At 43.3% G+C, this 17,867-nt stretch overlaps 2 protein-coding genes across 8 annotated transcripts in view; both read left to right on the forward strand.

Moving 5' to 3' along the window:
• Nucleotides 1–6,735, forward strand: part of ABCA5 (ATP binding cassette subfamily A member 5) — a 71,617-nt gene extending 64,882 nt beyond the window's left edge. For 2 of the 3 annotated variants that reach the window (XM_035104064.2, XM_035104063.2), the window contains exons 37-40: nt 569–619; nt 1,518–1,597; nt 2,802–2,857; nt 3,603–6,735. In XM_035104064.2, coding sequence (XP_034959955.1) covers nt 569–619; nt 1,518–1,597; nt 2,802–2,857; nt 3,603–3,707 — 292 coding nt within the window. In that variant the 3' untranslated portion in view covers nt 3,708–6,735. The remainder of the gene's footprint in view (nt 1–568; nt 620–1,517; nt 1,598–2,801; nt 2,858–3,602) is intronic. The other variant, XM_035104065.2, reaches the window with a different exon arrangement.
• Nucleotides 6,736–9,881: 3,146 nt separating this feature from the next.
• Nucleotides 9,882–17,867, forward strand: part of LOC118079651 (cholesterol transporter ABCA5) — a 57,923-nt gene continuing 49,937 nt past the window's right edge. Inside the window, exons 1-5 of one of the 5 annotated variants that reach the window (XM_060271963.1) lie at nt 9,882–11,576; nt 12,613–12,941; nt 14,730–14,848; nt 15,582–15,786; nt 17,620–17,781. In XM_060271963.1, coding sequence (XP_060127946.1) covers nt 14,744–14,848; nt 15,582–15,786; nt 17,620–17,781 — 472 coding nt within the window. In that variant the 5' untranslated portion in view covers nt 9,882–11,576; nt 12,613–12,941; nt 14,730–14,743. Of the gene's footprint in view, nt 11,577–11,605; nt 12,942–14,729; nt 14,849–15,581; nt 15,787–17,619; nt 17,782–17,867 lie in introns of those variants that run through there. The other 4 variants (XM_060271962.1, XM_060271964.1, XM_060271961.1 and 1 more) reach the window with 4 other exon arrangements.

A 17,867-nucleotide genomic window follows, 5' to 3' on the forward strand; every position in this document is an offset into this window, starting at 1 on the left:
GTGCTCTCCGCCACCATAATTATGGCTGAGCAGGAAATGGTATTGTTATTGTCCTTATTTTGTATTTTCCAAATATAAAAAGGATAAAATCCCGTCTGAACTGGATCCAACCTCTATTTCTTTACTTTTTCTCTTATTATTCGGTCTCAAATTCAACACTGAGCAGCCCTGAGATTTATTTTTTAAGCTTCCTCTTTTACTTGTCTGCAGCTCTCAGTCTCAAACTCATGCAAACAGTCACATTCTTTTCTATTGTGACGCCATAAAGACGGCTAGCCGGTCCTTCCTTTGACCCGACTCCCAAGTTCACGGGGGGTTTCCCCTTGTCAAATCAGTCTTTTGCAGAGATTTATACACACTTTATCTTTTTCCCTTACTCTGCATCAGGAAAAAGTTTTTTTAAAAAATAATAATAAATAAATTTCTGAGCTTTCCATAGCTTTACTGCATCGTCCATTACTCAGGGGGGGGGGGGCTGACTTCCCTTTTAAGCCTCCTCCCAGCGCCAATTTCTCAGTCCAATTCACAGATTTTTGACTTACTTGATCCAAATCTCTTCTTTTTGAAGGAAAGAATCCGCCGCTTGCAGGCTAGAGGCATGGAGCTTCGCTTCGTGGAGGTAACAATGTCGCCCAAAATGGCTCCAGCGACTACCACTCCGCTGACTCTCGGGGCTCTAACGAGCTTACCGGGCAGCGGAGGAGTCTCCCTGGAGCTCTGCTGGGCTATTTCGCCCCCGGGACACTCTACCCGGGGTTCTTATGGGGATCCGCGTCGCCCCCGCGGAATTCCCTCCCCTCCGCGGAGCCAGAAACCTCGGAGCTCGAGGTTTCTGTGCCTCTCCACCAGCGCGGCAGACCGGAAGTCGGCAGCTAAGATCTGCTTGTTTTGTTTTGTTTTCTCTTTGCAAATCACTTTGATTGGAACTTTTCTTTGTAGGACCCATTAACTGGCTGTGTTACAAATAAGTTGATAGAACAGATAAAAGCTGCAGTCTGATCCAAAACGACAGCCTGTTCAGGCGTATTACGACATTGTACTCTTAATTCCAGTAACATTACTTAAGTCATGGGTGGTTTTCATTTCTGCTTAAAGGTAAAGGGACCCCTGACCGTTAGGGCCAGTCGCGGACAACTCCGGGGTTGCGGCGCTCATCTCGCTTTATTGGCCAGGGGAGCCGGCGTACAGCTTCCGGGTCATGTGGCCAGCATGACTAAGCTGCTTCTGGCGAACCAGAGCAGTGCACAGAAACGCTGTTTACCTTCCTGCCAGAGCGGTACCTATTTATCTACTACTTGCACTTTGACGTGCTTTCAAACTGCTAAGCTGGCAGGAGGTGGTACTGAGTAACGAGAGGTCACCCCGTCACGGGGATTCAAACCACCAACCTTCTGATCGGCAAGCCCTAGGCTCGGTGGTTTAGACCACAGTGCCACCCGCGTCATTTCAGCGCCACCCGCGTCATTTCTGTTTAGTTGTTGCTGAATGTGCTGATGCCTGTTTTATCTTTGTTGCAGTTTTGAATCTATTTTGGCTTACAAAATCCCAAAGGAAGATGTCCACTCACTTGCATTATCGTTTTCTAAACTGGAGGAAGGTGAAGTAATAATTTACTAATTATTATTGCTGTTAATTTATATTTAATTAATTTACTGTTAATTAATTTACTAATTATTGAGACTCCTGTTAATTAATTAATTACGGTTAATTAATTTACTAATTATTGAGACTCCACCTGAGTCTCAATTTTCTATCCAAACCACCTGTTAACCTGAATTCATTTTGTCATTCGACACCCCCATCATCACATCTCTCAGAATCACAATTCTCTTTGTAAATAATACATTCCCTTATCCAAACCCCTGGTCAGTGGGTATGTTGCCTTCCTGTTTTGCCTTCATGAGGCACATTGTAGTCTGTTAACTTTTAGAGCAATTAAAGAGGTGCAGGACTTCCTCTTGACACATTAACTTGTTGTCTACTCACAACCATACACTATGCTTGACTAGTGCCTGCATCCTTAAATATTAAAGTCTTCTGGAAGCTCCTCATGTGCAGATGAGGTATACATGGTACCTTGGTTCTCAAACTTAATCTGTTCCGGGAGTCTGTTCAACTTCCGAAACTGTTCGAAAACCAAGGTGTGGCTTCCGATTGGCTGCAAGAGCTTCCTGCACTCAAGCAGAAGCTGTGTCGGACGTTCGGCTTCCAAAAAACGTTCGCAAACCAGAACACTTCCAGGTTTGCGGTGTTTGGGAGCCGATTTGTTCGACAACTAAGCCGTTCAAGAACCAAGGTACAGTGGTAGCTCGGGTTATGAACTTAATTCGTTCCAGAGGTCCGTTCTTAACCCAAAACTGTTCTTAACCCGAGGTGCGCTTTTGCTAATAATAGGGGCTGCCACTGGTGCACAATTTCTGTTCTCATCCTGGGGCAAAGTTCTTAACCCGAGGTAATACTTCTGGCTTATCAGAGTTTGTAACCCAAAGAGTTTGTAACCCGAGGTACCACTGTATACTGTACTGCAATACACACAGTGGCTTTCCTGGTCACTGGAATTCTAGGGGAACAGCAGGGACAATGTACCGCTGATGTGTCTGTACATGCGGGAGCCAGAAACTGCTAGGAGCTATAGGATGTGCACATCTTAATGCTTATGACATTCAGATTGATCAGTGTTTTCTATTTTTACTGATGTTGAGAGACAGGTTTCATTTTAATATGCATGTCCATGTAAAGTAATTTTTTTAGGTATAATTAATTACTGTTGAGTAAGGAGTTCTTTCTATCACTTTTAACAGCAAAACATGCATTTGATGTTGAAGAGTACAGCTTCTCTCAAGCAACACTTGAACAGGTAATTTAAACAGACTTAAAAAATATAATGTAGCTTTCCACAGAACATACTGTTTCATGGTTTTCAAATTTATATTTTGTAAAATAAATTATTTGCTTCTGTAAGCTAGCTATATTTACAGAAAACATGGTCACAGAAAACATTCACACGTCTCATATCTGGTGATGATTTTATTATAGCTTTCCAAGTTCACAAATGTTTTGTAAATTAACATGACACAATTTTTTTTAGCCCAAACCATGGCTTAGCACAAATGTGCAAATGTTTGGGTTCTGGGAGCAAATAACGTTGCCACAACACTCCTGCTTCTTCTCTACAGTAGTACCTTGGGTTAAGAACTTAATTAGTTCTGGAGGTCCATTCTTAACCTGAAACTGTTCTTAACCTGAGGTACCACTTTAGCTAATGGGGCCTCCCACTGCCCCTGCCACGTGATTTCTGTTCTCATCCTGATGCAAAGTTCTTTACCCGAGGTACTATTTCTGGGTTAGCAGAGTCTGTAACCTGAAGCGTCTGTAACCCAAGGTACCACTGTACTAACTAAAGCTAAGTCATTCTTTGGCTTAGTGATACATCTAAACCTGGGCTTGTGGTTTGCAACCCAAGTTTTAGTCTTGGTTTACTGCTTGTGGAGATTTCAAACTCTCTAATAACTTGGGCTACCATTTTGTCTGCAGTTAAGCAAAATTCTCCTATGCATTCCGCTTGTAACTTAACATATTCATGAAGCTCTTACTCGTTTTAGGTATTTGTGGAACTCGCAAAAGAGCAAGAGGAGGAAGACAGTAGTTTGGGAACACTAAACAGCACACTTTGGTGGCAACGAGCCCAGGAGAGAGTGGTTTTCTGATCTGGTCCACGTTGTACAATTTTAGCTGTTTCATTCTTCAACTTTTTTTTAAAGGACTGTTTTCGTCATCTTTGTTTCCTTCCTTTGGAATGTGTATGAGCCCAGTGAATCGGAAACATATTCCCAAACAATTCTAAGTATAAATAACACTGGTTTCACCTAAAAATGCAAAATGGAGCCTATTCACCTTCTTTGCCTTACATACATCAACATTATAAATGTCTTTTATCTATGACTTGCTCTTTTTATGTGAAACGTTTTGTAGCCATGGCAGAAAGAGGGCAAATTAGAATTTACTTATTTGGGTGCAGTCTATGCTTTCTACTCTAAAATTTCATATACCAAATTTCATGAGTCAGTACAAGTATGTGGTATCCTATTTAGTAGAAGAAAACTACAGATTTTTTAAAAATGTATCATTACAAGGCATTTAAATGTGCTGCAGTTCATGAAGCTTGATTTCAAGAACCACCTCTGAAGAAGTTGTAGGGAGAACATTTTGTGACATCATTGAGCAATCTACAGTATAGCAATTGCTTTATATGGATATTTTTCAGAGGAAATTTTTGCTAAAGGCCATACTGACATTGTTCTGGTTCACCCTGGTAACTCCTATCAGTTTGCAGGCATTTTTATGTAAGCTAAATCACAAGAGTTCCCTAGACTAGCAGGTATTATTCAGGTGGCTCAAAGCTCAGGTACACCTCAATTTGTAATAAACCACAAAATAGAATACTTAGCATTTATTTAATCTTCTTCAAACTTCTGGAGAAATTCATATTGGAATTTTCTTTGTATGTCAAGTGCTCAAGTTGATCTTACTGTGCAACCCAAAGTAAGGAAATCTGCCCCGGGACAGGAACATTGGCAGTTCTGGCATCACAAACTCCCATTTCATACAACCCCCATTGTATGATGGCTGAGAAAAAGGAGCAAGAGCAACAGAAGGCACAGCAGCAAATTCAGACACAGCTCCCAGCAGGTAAGGCTGTTCCACCCAGTACACACAACAGACAACCAGACAACAGCATGCATGCATGACACTCACACTAACTGTGGTAGCGTAAATACACTTAGCACCAGCTGGGTGGAAATCAACACCTTGTCAATTCCACTTCAGGTCCCTAAACACAGCACTCACACCACTGAAACACACGACAACAGACAGATCGTTTTTTTTAAAAGCCCTTTATTGTTACGATGGAACCAGCTCAGTCAAACAAAATATCTCCATGCATGCACCTTGTTGGGGGTCCCCCTAGAATGACATGTTGTGCATGTTGGCTTGGTGTGCTTACACCTGCAACCTGAGTAGAGTAGCAGAAGTTTATTTTATTTACATTTGTATCATAAAAATATATATCAAAGCGGTTTACAGCAATAAAAACATAAAATGGGGCCTATGGTCGTCCATGGGTGGGCTGGCTCTTTTGTTGCAGGGTGCTCGGTTGTTTGCTACAAAGACATGCTCCCTTTTTCTGGACTAGCTTTGCTGGGCTTAGCTTTAAGCTTAGCTTTGCTTTGTCAAGTGCTCTCCCAACCCGGTTGCCATTTTTTAGTGGCGTTTCCTGCTGGGTCCTGTTATCTGTAGAGCTGCTGCTGAAGAGCCTGGTTGGGATGGAAGCCCAAGAGTAGTGTTAGTGTTGCCCCATGAGCTGTAGAGGCAAACTTTGAACAAAGTGCCTTCTGTTTATGTTCTGTGCAAAATGCCCTTTCACCGTCGCGAGGAGAAAGTCAGATCGAGCCTTCTCCGGGGAGCCCGCTCGCCTCATGCTTCCGCTGCTGCCATCGCCTGGCTTCCACAGGGACATGGCGATTGGTGATTGGCGCTGCCGCACCGAAACGGACGCCGAACAGCAGCTAGATCCCCCCCTCACTCTCACCTTAAGCCACCTGTGCGCGAACGGGAGAGGCCAACCAGACACTGCCTGCGCGCAAACGGGCTGTCTGCTTGGGCGCAAGGGTCTGGCTGCTGGGGAAGGAGGGAGGGAGCCTCTCCCTGGCCCTCCTCCTGCTTCCTCCTCCCCCGAGCCTTAAAACGTCCGGAGCGGCCGTGGCACTTGGGGGCAATGTGGCTGCTGTGGCTGCTCCTGGGCTCGGCGGGCGAGTCGGGGTTTGTGAGCGCTGGATTGCGCCTTAAGCTGCTTTGCTATGGCGCCATTTCATTGAAAGGAGAGCTCTTTTTGGCCCATAGGAACGCATTAATTAAATTACAATGTATTCCTATGGGAAACCGCACTTCGCAAGACGAAATATTCGCAATACGAAATGACTCGTGGAACGAATTAATTTCCTCTTGCGAGGTACCACTGTAATGACTGTAAACACTATGCTCTAGCCCTCATCTCCAAGCCCCTTTCCTTTTGTGTTGCATGGGCTAAATACCAGCCACATGATCTTATAGCACTGCAGGTCAGTTGGGCATAATCAGCATTTCACTAGCTTAGAAGAGAGATTTATTGGGTCAAGTCCCAGAAATATATTGCACTTTAAGGCTGTAGGATTGCATTATAAACCACTCTGAACAACCACATATTAGTCAACAAAATCCAAATACATGTACATAAAGTGTAGTATAAGGCTGCCAAGTATATAAATTGTTTTGAATGGTAAGTCTAAATTGTGTCACTGTTGCAAGTTGCACAGAAGCCTATACTGCATGCACAAGTACATTTAAATAGTTTAAATAAATAGGTTTATTTCACGTTTACAAATGCAGATTGTGAAAACCAAATAGCTAAATCTATTTGTACATTCCTTAATAGCCTATAGCATGTTGAATTGTTGCATCATTGTGGTTATTTCAGTTGAGAGTTTCAACACATTAAGATCTACCACTTTTGGCAGGCAAACTTTTCTTTGTTCAGGTCTTTCCTTGACAGTGAAATTGTAGCCATGCACACCACAACCTTGTATTTATTGTGATGATGATGTTGTTGTTGTTGTTGTTGATGATGATAACTATGGAAAAACATAACGAAGCTGTTCCAGTATCACTGGGAAGTAATAAAGATCTATGTTTCGTATAGCCATACTTGAATGTAATCAATTTATGATTGGGATATAAAGAGAATACTTCAAAAATGATTAAGAGGAGATCACATTAGTACACCCCTAGTGTAAGCTGAATTCCATGCAAAGGTCTAAAATATCTGTACTTAATTAATTAAAGAATATTAACCTTTGACTAACTCTATAGTATGAAAGTTAAATGCTGGATTCATGCAGACTTGCTTTTGATTCAGCATGTACCAGTACTCTTACGAAAAGTTGATTTTTCCATTAGGTTCTAGAGATTCTTGCTATTGCTACTTTATTCTGACTTTGCTAAATTAATAGAAGAAACGCAAAACTAAGATGTGGAAAAATATGTGTATATATGAAGAACGATCCTCCAAAATCTTGTTGCTATAAAATCATGTTATTTTTGATGTTGGAAGGCTGTTTCTCAAGCACAATTTTCGCTTGCAAGATTTGTCATGCCTTCCTGTTTGAGAAGGGTTTTTACACAAGTCGAAGTTATGCTGCTATTGTTTTAGGGGGCTCAGTACTTTAAAAAGATGGTTGAGATACCACAAACAGATTGTTGCTAACTGGTTGGTATTTTAACCAGGCAGATTTCCCCCAGAAGGGGTAAATCTGGATTGAATAGGGGGAAATGCAGACAGGCATTTTGATGTCAAGGACTATCGTTGTGGGGGTGCTTTAAATATGCTTCAAAAGTATGGCCTGTATGCAGCCTAGGAAAGCTTCATTACTCCCAAATTTACAAAAGAGGTATGTAAGCAAAAACACGTTTCTGAGCAAGACTTTGGGGGCTTTTAAGAATTGATTTAATCTTCCACTGCACTACATATGTAGCTTTGATTCTCTACAATTATCTTTAACTTGAAATTGGTAGCAAGGAGGTGAAGACCAGAGTGCAAATTGCTTGGCCTGGAGAGGTATGAACAGCTGTTCTAAAGTTAGGGATGTGAGGGGGAAATCAGATTTGAGGGGAGAGAGAAATAAGTTGAAGGGCAGGCGTTGCGTATTCTAAAGCAACGATGTCTTCCTTACAGGGCTATTTGCAAGTTGGAAAATGAGCTTTGACTAATGACAGCTTAGTGTCTCACTTAAATCAACTACATTTCTTCTTCCACACCAGGCTTTCTCCTTTATTGGGGACCTGTGCCCCTGGCAAGGAAGCAGGAGGTGAATGGACACTCCTTTGCCAATTCCTATGGAGACACCTATAAGGATAGAACAGATTGGGAGAAGAAAAGTACTAGAAAGGAAACAAAATCGATTTCCAGGACTTCTTACTACATGAACAGTGGGCCGCAAATGAATTATCTGACAAGGAAAAGCTTTTAAGTGGGAGTTGGTTTGGGAGAGTTGGTCTTGGGGAGGGTGGGGAGCCACCCCCCCCCCCCAGCCACCACCAAAGATGAAAGAGGGTAGAGGAGATTTAGGTGGCACTGATTCAGCAATGAGTAGTGCAAAAATGTTGAGTGCAAGAAGAGGACTGTGTGCACATTTCGGATGTAGTTCCTTAATCTTGATGGATGCTAATGGGTCACTAAGTACCCACGGTGGATATCCCGGTGGGCATGCCGTTACAATTTAAAGATTTGAATAATTTATTTGAATTCTAATGCTAACAGCGCTGAAGCACTTTTGTGCCGGCAGCTGGAAGCAGAGTAGGAGGAAACTGAAGATGAGGACTAACACAGGACTTGGGTATAACAAGCTGCACTTTAATGCTTATAGCTTCCATAAATCTGCTCTCATACATATACATTCCAGTGTTACTGACAGCCTGTTTGCTGGCACTGGATGCCCCCAGCTTGCCTGCTGAGGGACACAGGAAGGAAGAATGGCATAAGACAAGAGCAGGCAATTTAAACAACTATGGCTGCTTACCCTCACAAACCTCATGCCATCTCAGAGAGGAACTGAGAGGTGTCTGAAGGGTATACGTTTTCCCCAAATATGGTCCCTGCCCTATGCCTGCACCCCAATACAGTTTTGATAGAAAAGAGAACTGAAAGTACAAGGTGGTGCAAAATAGAAGGTAAAATTCCACACTGGGTGTTTGCCTCATATTGTCTCCCTTAAGGCTCTAAGTGGTCCAGAAAGAAGTCTCCCCTCTAGTCTGCCCTGATTGCCCCATCCATAGACCAACCAGAGATGGGCTAATATGGGTGTGAGTGGGGACCGCAAGTGATAGGATAGCTGGGTCACAGAACTGAGTGACCCAAGCCACACCGACCCATATCTGTCTTCCATCCTCCTGCTCCCTTCTCTGGAGGGCAGGGGACTTCGATTCTGCTAGCATTAAAGCATTTGTTGTTACGTGTGTTTGCAAATTATTAGACTCTCAAAACTACCAGCGCTGCATCACTACTGGAACCTTGTCTGTCTTAAAGCACTTTTTGTATCTGGCCTTCCTGCCATGACCGAAGTGTTTGAATTACGTAATCAATAATATTAAAATGGTCAGTAAATCATACTGCTGACTGCTTTATGGGGAAGTCAGAAGCCGGGTCAGACCAAATGTCACCCTATATAATTCAGTAGTTTGTTCTCACAATGACCAGCCAGATGCCAATGGGAAACCCAGAAGCAGTGCAGATGCCTAAGAGCACCTCACTGCTTGTGATTTGTTTGTTGTTGTTTAGTCGTTCAGTCAACTTTTTGTGACCCCATGGACCAGAGCATACCAGGCACTCCTATCTTCCACTGCCTCCCAGTTTGGTCAGACTCATGTTGAAATCTTCGAGAACACTGTCCAACCATCTCGTCCTCTGTCGTCCCCTTCTCCTTGTGCCCTCCATCTTTCCCAGCATCAGGGTCTTTTCCAGGGAGTCTTCTCTTCTCATGAGGTGGCCAAAGCATTGGAGCCTCAGCTTCAGGATCTGTCCTTCCAGTGAGCACTCAGGGCTGATTTCCTTCAGGGTGGATAGGTTTGATCTTCTTGCAGTCCATGGGACTCTCAAGAGTCTCCCCCAGCACCATAATTCAAAAGCATCAATTCTTCGGCGATCAGCCAAATTTGTTAGTGATTTGTTAGGAACTTGGTATTCAGAAGTAATATACCGTAGTAATAATAATTTTATTTATACCTCACCCATCTGGCTGGGTTTTAGTGTTAATATAGCCATCATAACTAGTAACATGTATAGCTAAGTTACTGGAGGAATATAGCTAAGGTAATTTGGCCTTCATAAGGTGTAATCATGGACAGGATCCTCTGATCCCTTTTTAAAGCCATTTGAGTTGGTGTTCCAACATTTCATGTTATGGAAGCAAATTTCATAGTTTGAGGATGCACTGTGTGAAGAATCACTTTTGTGCTTCCCAAAGGTGCCTGGTTGGTCACACTGAGAATGAAATGCTGGATTGTTGGGCCAATAGCTGGATACAGCCATTTGTCTGTCTAGTTCCAGATGTCTTGAGATACATTTGGTATTGTGTTTTTTGAGCTGTTGTGCCCCTCCCCTCGAATGCTGTGTCAAATCACTTTTGAAACTGCCAGGGATCTTTTCAGAAGCAATGCCAAACAACGCAGGACTTGCTGTTCAAAGCTGCATGCACAGAGCATAACACTATTGCCTCAAACCTCTGAACACAGGTACCTGATGACTTTTTATTTAACTCTACACATTTGGGACTACAGTACAGTACTCTTCTGAACGCAAGAACTCACTTTACATAAATTGTGAATCTCTTCATTTCAGATTTTCAGAAAAGGTTTTTCGGAATCCAAACAATCTTTTCATGCTCATGAAGGAAGAGTAGTGGTACAGAGCGAAATAAAAAGTCTCGTAATCAGTTATCAGTTCCCCTTGCCCTCCCTCCTGCACCTCTTGTTTAAGGCAAAGAGGCCATATCCTAAGGAACCTCGCTTCAGAGTAACATGCCCCCGAACACTTCTCGGTTGAAAATAGGGACGTCCGATTCCATAATGATAATTTTAATATTTATATCCCACACATCTTACTGGGTTGCCCCAGCCACTCTGGGTTACTTCCAACATATTAAAAAAATATAATACAGTAAACATTTTTTTAAAAAACCAACCCCTATACAGGATTGCCTTCAGATGGCTTGGGGGGGGGGTCAAATAACTCCATACCCTCCAACATTTCTCCCATGAAAATAGGGACATCTAAAGCAGGCATCCCCAAACTTTGGCCCTCCAGATGTTTTGGCCTACAACTCCCATGATCCTTAGCTAAGAGGACCAGTGGTCAGGGATGATGGGAATTGTAGTTCAAAACATCTGGAGGGCCGAAGTTTGGGTACGCCTGGTCTAAGGGAAAGTGGGACATTTCGGAATCAAATCAGAAGTTGGGACGGCTTCTCTAAATCAGGGGTGTCCCTGGAAAATAGGGAAGGTCTGGAATAAATCAAACGAATCCTTGAGGTTAATTTCATGGACGTAGCAGGGATTTGGGGGGGGGGCGTGAACAGCCGAATTATCTGGGAAATCACGGGTAAAAATAATAACAATAACAAGAGGAATTAACGGGCGGGACAAGCTTCAGCTGGGTGAAGGCAGAAAGTCAGTTAATTGAGCACCCCTTGGCCACGCCCATGGTTAATTTGCACACGCACATTGGAGGGCAGGAGGACCTCCGTTGATTGAGAACCTCAGTTAATTGAATAGCCCTTGGCTACAGCCCATGGTTAATTTCCTTATTGGCCGCAGTACACACACACAGAGACGAAGACGGCAAAGCGAGAGCAGCGAGGAAAGATGCTTGCCGGTCTTTGCCTCTGAGTCGGCAGCTCTACCGACAACTTAGGGCGGATAAGGCGCCCCCCCCCGCCCCAAGGACAGGTGACGAGTTCGGCTCCCTGGTCCCCTCACCAAAGGCGCAGGTGAGTGAAGAAGGGCGGCGGAGGCGGGAAGTAGCTGCCGCTCCGGGTTCCTGCGGCCTGAAGCAAAGGCCTTCCCGTCCAGAGGCGGCAGCAGCAGCAGCTGCGCGCGCAGGCCGGGAGCGGTGGCACGGGAAGGAAACCGCCGTGAGGAGGGGCGACGCTGCGGTGAGGCGAAAGGGCGGGAGCCGGAGAGGGAGGGATGCTGGAATCGTCGAGTTGGAAGGGGGCACCCCGAGGGGTCATCTAGCCCAACCCCGGTTGTAATGCTAAAGCATCCATGAGGGGAAAGCAAGTGAGGGAAGGCAGGATAAATTAGTGTGGGGGGTAATAATAATAACAACAACAATTAAAATTATTGTACCCCGCCCATCTGACTTGGTGGCCCCAGCCACTCTGGTGGTAAAAGGGAGGAGAGGCTTTTGGGTTTGTTTGGAGGGGGGGCGCATGGGCGTAGCCAGGATTTTTTTGGGGGGGGACGGGACCTCAGATTTGTATTTATTCAAGGGAAGCAGCTTCCCCCCTTGGATACGCCTATGGGGGTGGGGGCTGTCCCACCACAGCAGCAGCTGCAGCTTCTCCAAATGCCTCGTTGCCCTTGACTTGAGGGGCAAGGAACCGACCTTTGCGCTTTGAAAGGCGCGGAGGCTGGTGCATGGGTTGCTTTTTCGGGCATGGAGCCAGCGCCCTAATGCATCCCTCAAATCGACTCAGTCAGGCGTCGCTTGGAGACAGTGAGAAGGCAAAAAAAAAAAAGGAAGCTTAGGGCAGGATGAAGGCCAGCAAGGAAACAGGCGCAGTTTCTCTTATCCTCATTTCCCCCTCCTTTTCATTGCTCCTCTGCTCCAGTACCTGCCTGCCTCCTTGTGTTTTAGGATTGCCTGCTGCCGCCACTGCTTGAATCCTCTCCTCTCTGGGCTGCCATTTAGGTCCGACAACAGAGCCACCGGCCCATTAAGCTGCCTCCGTTGCCACCGCCTGGTCTGGCTCCTTGGGGGCTGCTTGCTGCTGCTTTCTATTAATTGTCATCTTCCTGCAGTGAGAAGGAGGACGTGATTGGCACGTCGCTAAGTTGGGGACCGAAATGCCAACCAGGAGACGGCAAGGCGATGATGAGCTGAAGTGTGGCTGAGGGCCAGTGGGAACACCGTGGCTGCCCTGCTTCCTGCCTGGGGTCTTTTACCGGCCTCCCGCTGACTCCTGTTCTTGCTTGTCCATCTTAAGACTTTCACATCCACGGGTGTGGCTGGTGCCAGACGTCATATAGGGTCAGGATTCTGTTGTCTTGAGTTTGGGATCCCAGAAGAGCCAAGACACAGGGATCCTGCACGTTTCCTCTCCCGAGCAGATTGTTTTCAGTCTCCACAGGTTGGTTAATACTTTTTAAATTAAAAAAAAACCATTACTTTTTAATTAAGCATTTGATGCCTGGCTATTCTGAAAGACTACTGTCCAAGGAACTCGTTTAAGCAGGTGCTGTTGAGAGAGATGTAAGGTGGAAACTGTTCAGGTGAAGGATTTTTTTTTTGCCATGGAGAAGGTAGAAATTTCTTTTTTTTTTGTCCTGGATTTAATCCTGGATGAAGGGATCGATCTGGCATGTGCTACAGAAACCTAGGTGGTGTGACACTGTGTCTTACTCTGTCTTGGAGATGTCCAGCTGCATTATCTGCAAAGCATCACAGGTGAATAGATGGCTAGGGTCAGGCAAAACAGCTGTATTTCATAGGAATTCCTTTTTCTTTTCTGTGTGTGTGTTTTTTTTTACCCATCAGTGTTGGGCTGAGAGGAGACACTGAGGTTCTAACCATCTCTGTGGTGGTCTCAGTTTTACCGTGTTGGAGATTTCTGGGCTGTTGGTCTGAGTGGGGGCTGCAATAATCCACACGAGACCTTATTATACAAGGAGTGACTCAGGATTTCATAGCCACCGTGGCAACCTTTGAACTACCCTGTTATATAGAGAGAACAGATACATGGATCAGGTCATGCACTTGATCTGTTTGGTGCTTTATCTGGATTGAGGTAGAACGGCTCTAGTGAAGGAGCCCTTTAGAATTAATTCACTGTTGTGGGCCAGTCATTGCTTGCCGAAGTTCAGAATCTTGCAATATCTGATTCCTTCAAGTCTGAGGAAATCTGTTCAGAGGTTGATAGCTATTAGTTTTCAGAATACCTTAAGCGATTCCTTATTTAGAATTACTTGCAACCCTGTCACCGAACCTTTGGGAGAGGGAGCTTATGCGGATAATCGATATGAACTTGTGATAGGTATGTTGATTGTATGGTGACTTGCCTGCCTATTACAAAAATTCCAGATTACTAGCCTATAAATATGTGGTGAATGTTCACAGTGCAGGAGAGGGGTCGACAGTTGTGGCACTCAGACACAGATGAATTGTGCGATCTAGGAAGAAAAACTAAGATAAGACAATGAAGTTCAGAACCTCCTCAATAGTGTTTTCATAAGTGTTACTTATTGTTGAATATATTTTATATTCCACATTTGCTCTAAGCAGCTCAAGGCTATATGCTCTCCTCCCTTATTTTCCTTACACCAGCTCTGTGAGATGACTTAGTATGTGAGAAAGTGACTGTTCCAAGGTCAGCTAGTGAACATTGTGCCAAACTTGAGTCTCCCTAATCCTTATGCAGCGCACTGACTATACCACATTAGTTTTCCTACTTGCTCCATATGCAGGGTGAACTAGATTGGGTCTGTGAGGGCTTGTTCTACTCACAGGACCAGAACTGTGAGGGTCTGTGTGTTTGGGTGATGAGTGAGCCAAGAGAAAGAATTTAGCTTTGAAAATATCTGTGCCTGTTGAAAAGAGATAAGACTCCATTTGATCTGTGATGGGATTATAATGGTGGTGGTTAACATCAAACAAGTCCTAGAGCAGCTTTTAAACTGGCTTAATGGGGGACTACTTCAATGTGACTCATTCCTAAATGAGGATACAGTAAATGTTTATGGCCATTTAAATGAGGGATAAAATAGAACTTGTGAATGAGCATCCAGAAAGACCCAGGATTAACTATAAGATATGTAAGAGATGGTGGTTTTAACTATTGCTGGGCATTTTTAAAGGTGAAAATTAACTAAAGGGCATTTTTAAAAGTGCAAAGGCACTCATGTATTACTTTGCTTTTCAGGCTACACATAAAAAATGTCTCCGGATCCTCCGAGGCAAATAGGAGTGTGGCGACAGACCAGAGCTCTTTTATACAAGAACTGTCTAGTTAAATGGAGGACTAAAAAGGCTAGTGTTCAGGTGAGTTGATTTTTTTTTTTATATGCTGTTATGAGTTTGGAGTGCTAAGCTGTGTGCCAGACCACTCCAATCCCTGGATCCAGCGAATGTTAGAATTAAATCAAGGTTTCTTATTCTTCGGAATAGACAGACTAGCCTCCTGGTGAAGTGATAGCCTGGGTGGTGAGCCGTTAAGGGGTTCGGTGTGAGATGGCAAATGGGTGGGGCCTCCTCCCTCAACAGACAAAGCCAGAGTTTGGAGTAGAGTTTTGGAGTGATATGACCTAGAAGTAAAGCAGCAAGCTGGAGAAAGAGTAGGAAATGTTCGATTTCTGTTTGAATCCAAGGCTGTGGCTAAGGGAGACAAAGACAAAGATGTGGATAAGGGAGAAACAAAACACTTTTGGGGTGTTAATGCTGTGAACAACATAGGCTCAGTTTGTATATATGTGTAAATAAACCATATATCAATCTCCCTTTGAATTCTAAGTGTTGCTAATACATTTTAAAACTATTAATAGCATATGATGCAGAATTGCGCACCACTTTGAGGTTTTACTATTGAGCAGTATGTACATTTTGTTACATAAAGCTCATTCATCTTTTCGTTTTGTAGTAAATGCTGCAGCCTCCCTCCTCCGTTATATGTACCTAAGCTGGTTCTCTTCATTGGGCCTGTGTGCATAAATGCAACTGTGGCTCTCTTGGTTCTTTTCTTCTTTTACTATTTAACTTATTTGTTCCCTATATACAGGAAGTCCTGATTCCACTTACCTTTTTAGGTTTGCTAATAATAATAAGCATGATTCAGCCTAACAAAAGACATGATGAAGTTCCGGATTGTAATCTTGATTCTACGAGTTGCTCCAGCATCTCTGAGTTTATTATTGGCTACACACCAGTGACTAATATGACAAGAACAATTATGCACAAAGTGACTTCAGAATACTGCCCAGAAGGTACCATGAGTTGTCATGCTGCATTGTCTTTCATAAATTTGTCTTGTGTGGTTTTCCTTCTTGATTTTACTGGGAAATTACAATAAATGGAATGATGCATAAGACATCCGCAGAGAAAAATATGTATCTTATTGCATAGATACGAAAAGTTTAAACCGCTTGAGTTTGTTGCATGTTTTGCTCATACTAAACATAGAAAGTAACAAAAAAGGATGTAATGCTCTTTCAAACCTAAACATAAATATGTAGCCAAATCTTCACTTTCTTTAGTTGTAGAGCACACTACAGTGGTACTTCTGGTTACGAATGGGATCCGTTCCGGAGCCCCTTTCGCAACATGAGCAGTATGCAACCTGCTTCTGCGCACTCGCGGGTTGCAATTCAGCACTTCTGCGCATGCGCACGACGTCATTTGATGCTTCTGCGCATGCGCACACCGCCGAACCCGGAAGTAACCTGTTCCGTTACTTCTGGGTTTGGGGCGTTCGTAACCCGTGTTGTACGCAACCTGCAGCATTCATATCCAGAGGTATGACACTACTAGACAATACTGTGGTGTGCTTTTAAAGCTCAGTTTCACAGTTGTCATTTTGGCATTTTAAAACAATTTGTTTATTTCTTATTTGTACTGCATTTTTAGTATCAACTCAGGAGCTGTGATAACTTTCTAAGATATTTTTGCCTTATCCATTTATTCTTGATATTTTAATTATTACAGCCTTATGTTGTATTAGCGGTATTGCTGGATACTTGAAAGAATTTGGGTATAGGTTTGTGCCACAATTTGCATAATATTTTCATATGTTAACATTTCTAAGAATGCTTTTAGAGCAGGAAAAAAGTTGTGGCTCTTGCTGTCAGCTATGGGGCACCAGCAAGATTTTCTTGGCCCAGCTCGCTATATATGTATTCCACACTCTTTCCACCTCACCCTTCATAAGCAGAATAGAGTTGATCCTCTCTGTAGGTTGCTTCTGTGTGAAAGATACAGGCTCTGTGATGATATTGCCAGATTTGGCAGTGTTTCAGTGGGTGATACTTGCACCGTATCTAGCATAATGAACAGAATTGAGCCACAAAGGAAAATGAAAAAATCCTCCCATTTTGGAAATAAAAGAAAGCCATGCTCATCTACAGCAGAGATAGGGAACCTGTGGCCCTCCAGATGTTGAATTGCACCTCTCATTGGGGGAGGGCCTTAGCTTAGTGACAGAGCATCTGCTTTGATACAGACAGACCTGGGTTCAATTCCCAACATCTTCAGGTAGGTCCAAGAAGAGCTGAAGAGCTTCTGTCAGTCGTCAATATAATAATCATTTATATATGTGCCGTCTTTCCATAGGAAGCCACACTCAAGGCAGCTAAAAATATAAAAATATGCATAAATTACTCAGTTACAAAATACAACAAAATGTAAACAGTCAAACAGTGTTAATTAAAACATGTCACTAGGTAATATACTAAAAATTATAATTCATAAAAGATCTAACAAACAATAAAATACAAAAACAGTCCCAATAACAGTAAAAAAACACCACACCTCTTGAATTAAATATTTACCCCAACAAAAGCCCCTAAACAGCCCATCTCCCTTATAGTCTCTGGGCATTCTGAGCAGCATGTCTTTCTGGACTCATGGCAAGGTAGATCTCTGTCACCTTCAACAGTAACTGTTTCTGTCACTCCCATGGTACCTTTAGCAGGAGTAGCTTTTATAGCTGGAATTGGTCAAAGCCAGCATAGAGATCTCTGAACTAGATGGACCCAGTGGTTTGACTCTGTATTAGGCAGCTTCCTACTAAAATCTAATCAAGTAACTTTACTATTTTGCAGCAGTAGATGCAAGAGAATTTCCGAGTGAGGCAGAAATGGAAGAGGCTAGTCTTCAAGACCCAGAAAACTTTGTGGGTGTCATTTTCAATGATTCCATGTCCTATCACCTCAGATTTCCTACTGTAGTGGCTCCAAGATCTTTAATCCTCACGGAATCAATAGGTAAGTTTAAATAAATATATACATAAAATATGTGTGCTTGTTAATTATAAAGTACAAAACGTAGACGTTTGACCTTGTCTTAAAAA

The sequence above is a fragment of the Zootoca vivipara genome, chromosome 2, assembly GCF_963506605.1.
Source record: "Zootoca vivipara chromosome 2, rZooViv1.1, whole genome shotgun sequence".
NCBI classification, from domain to species: Eukaryota; Metazoa; Chordata; class Lepidosauria; order Squamata; family Lacertidae; genus Zootoca; species Zootoca vivipara.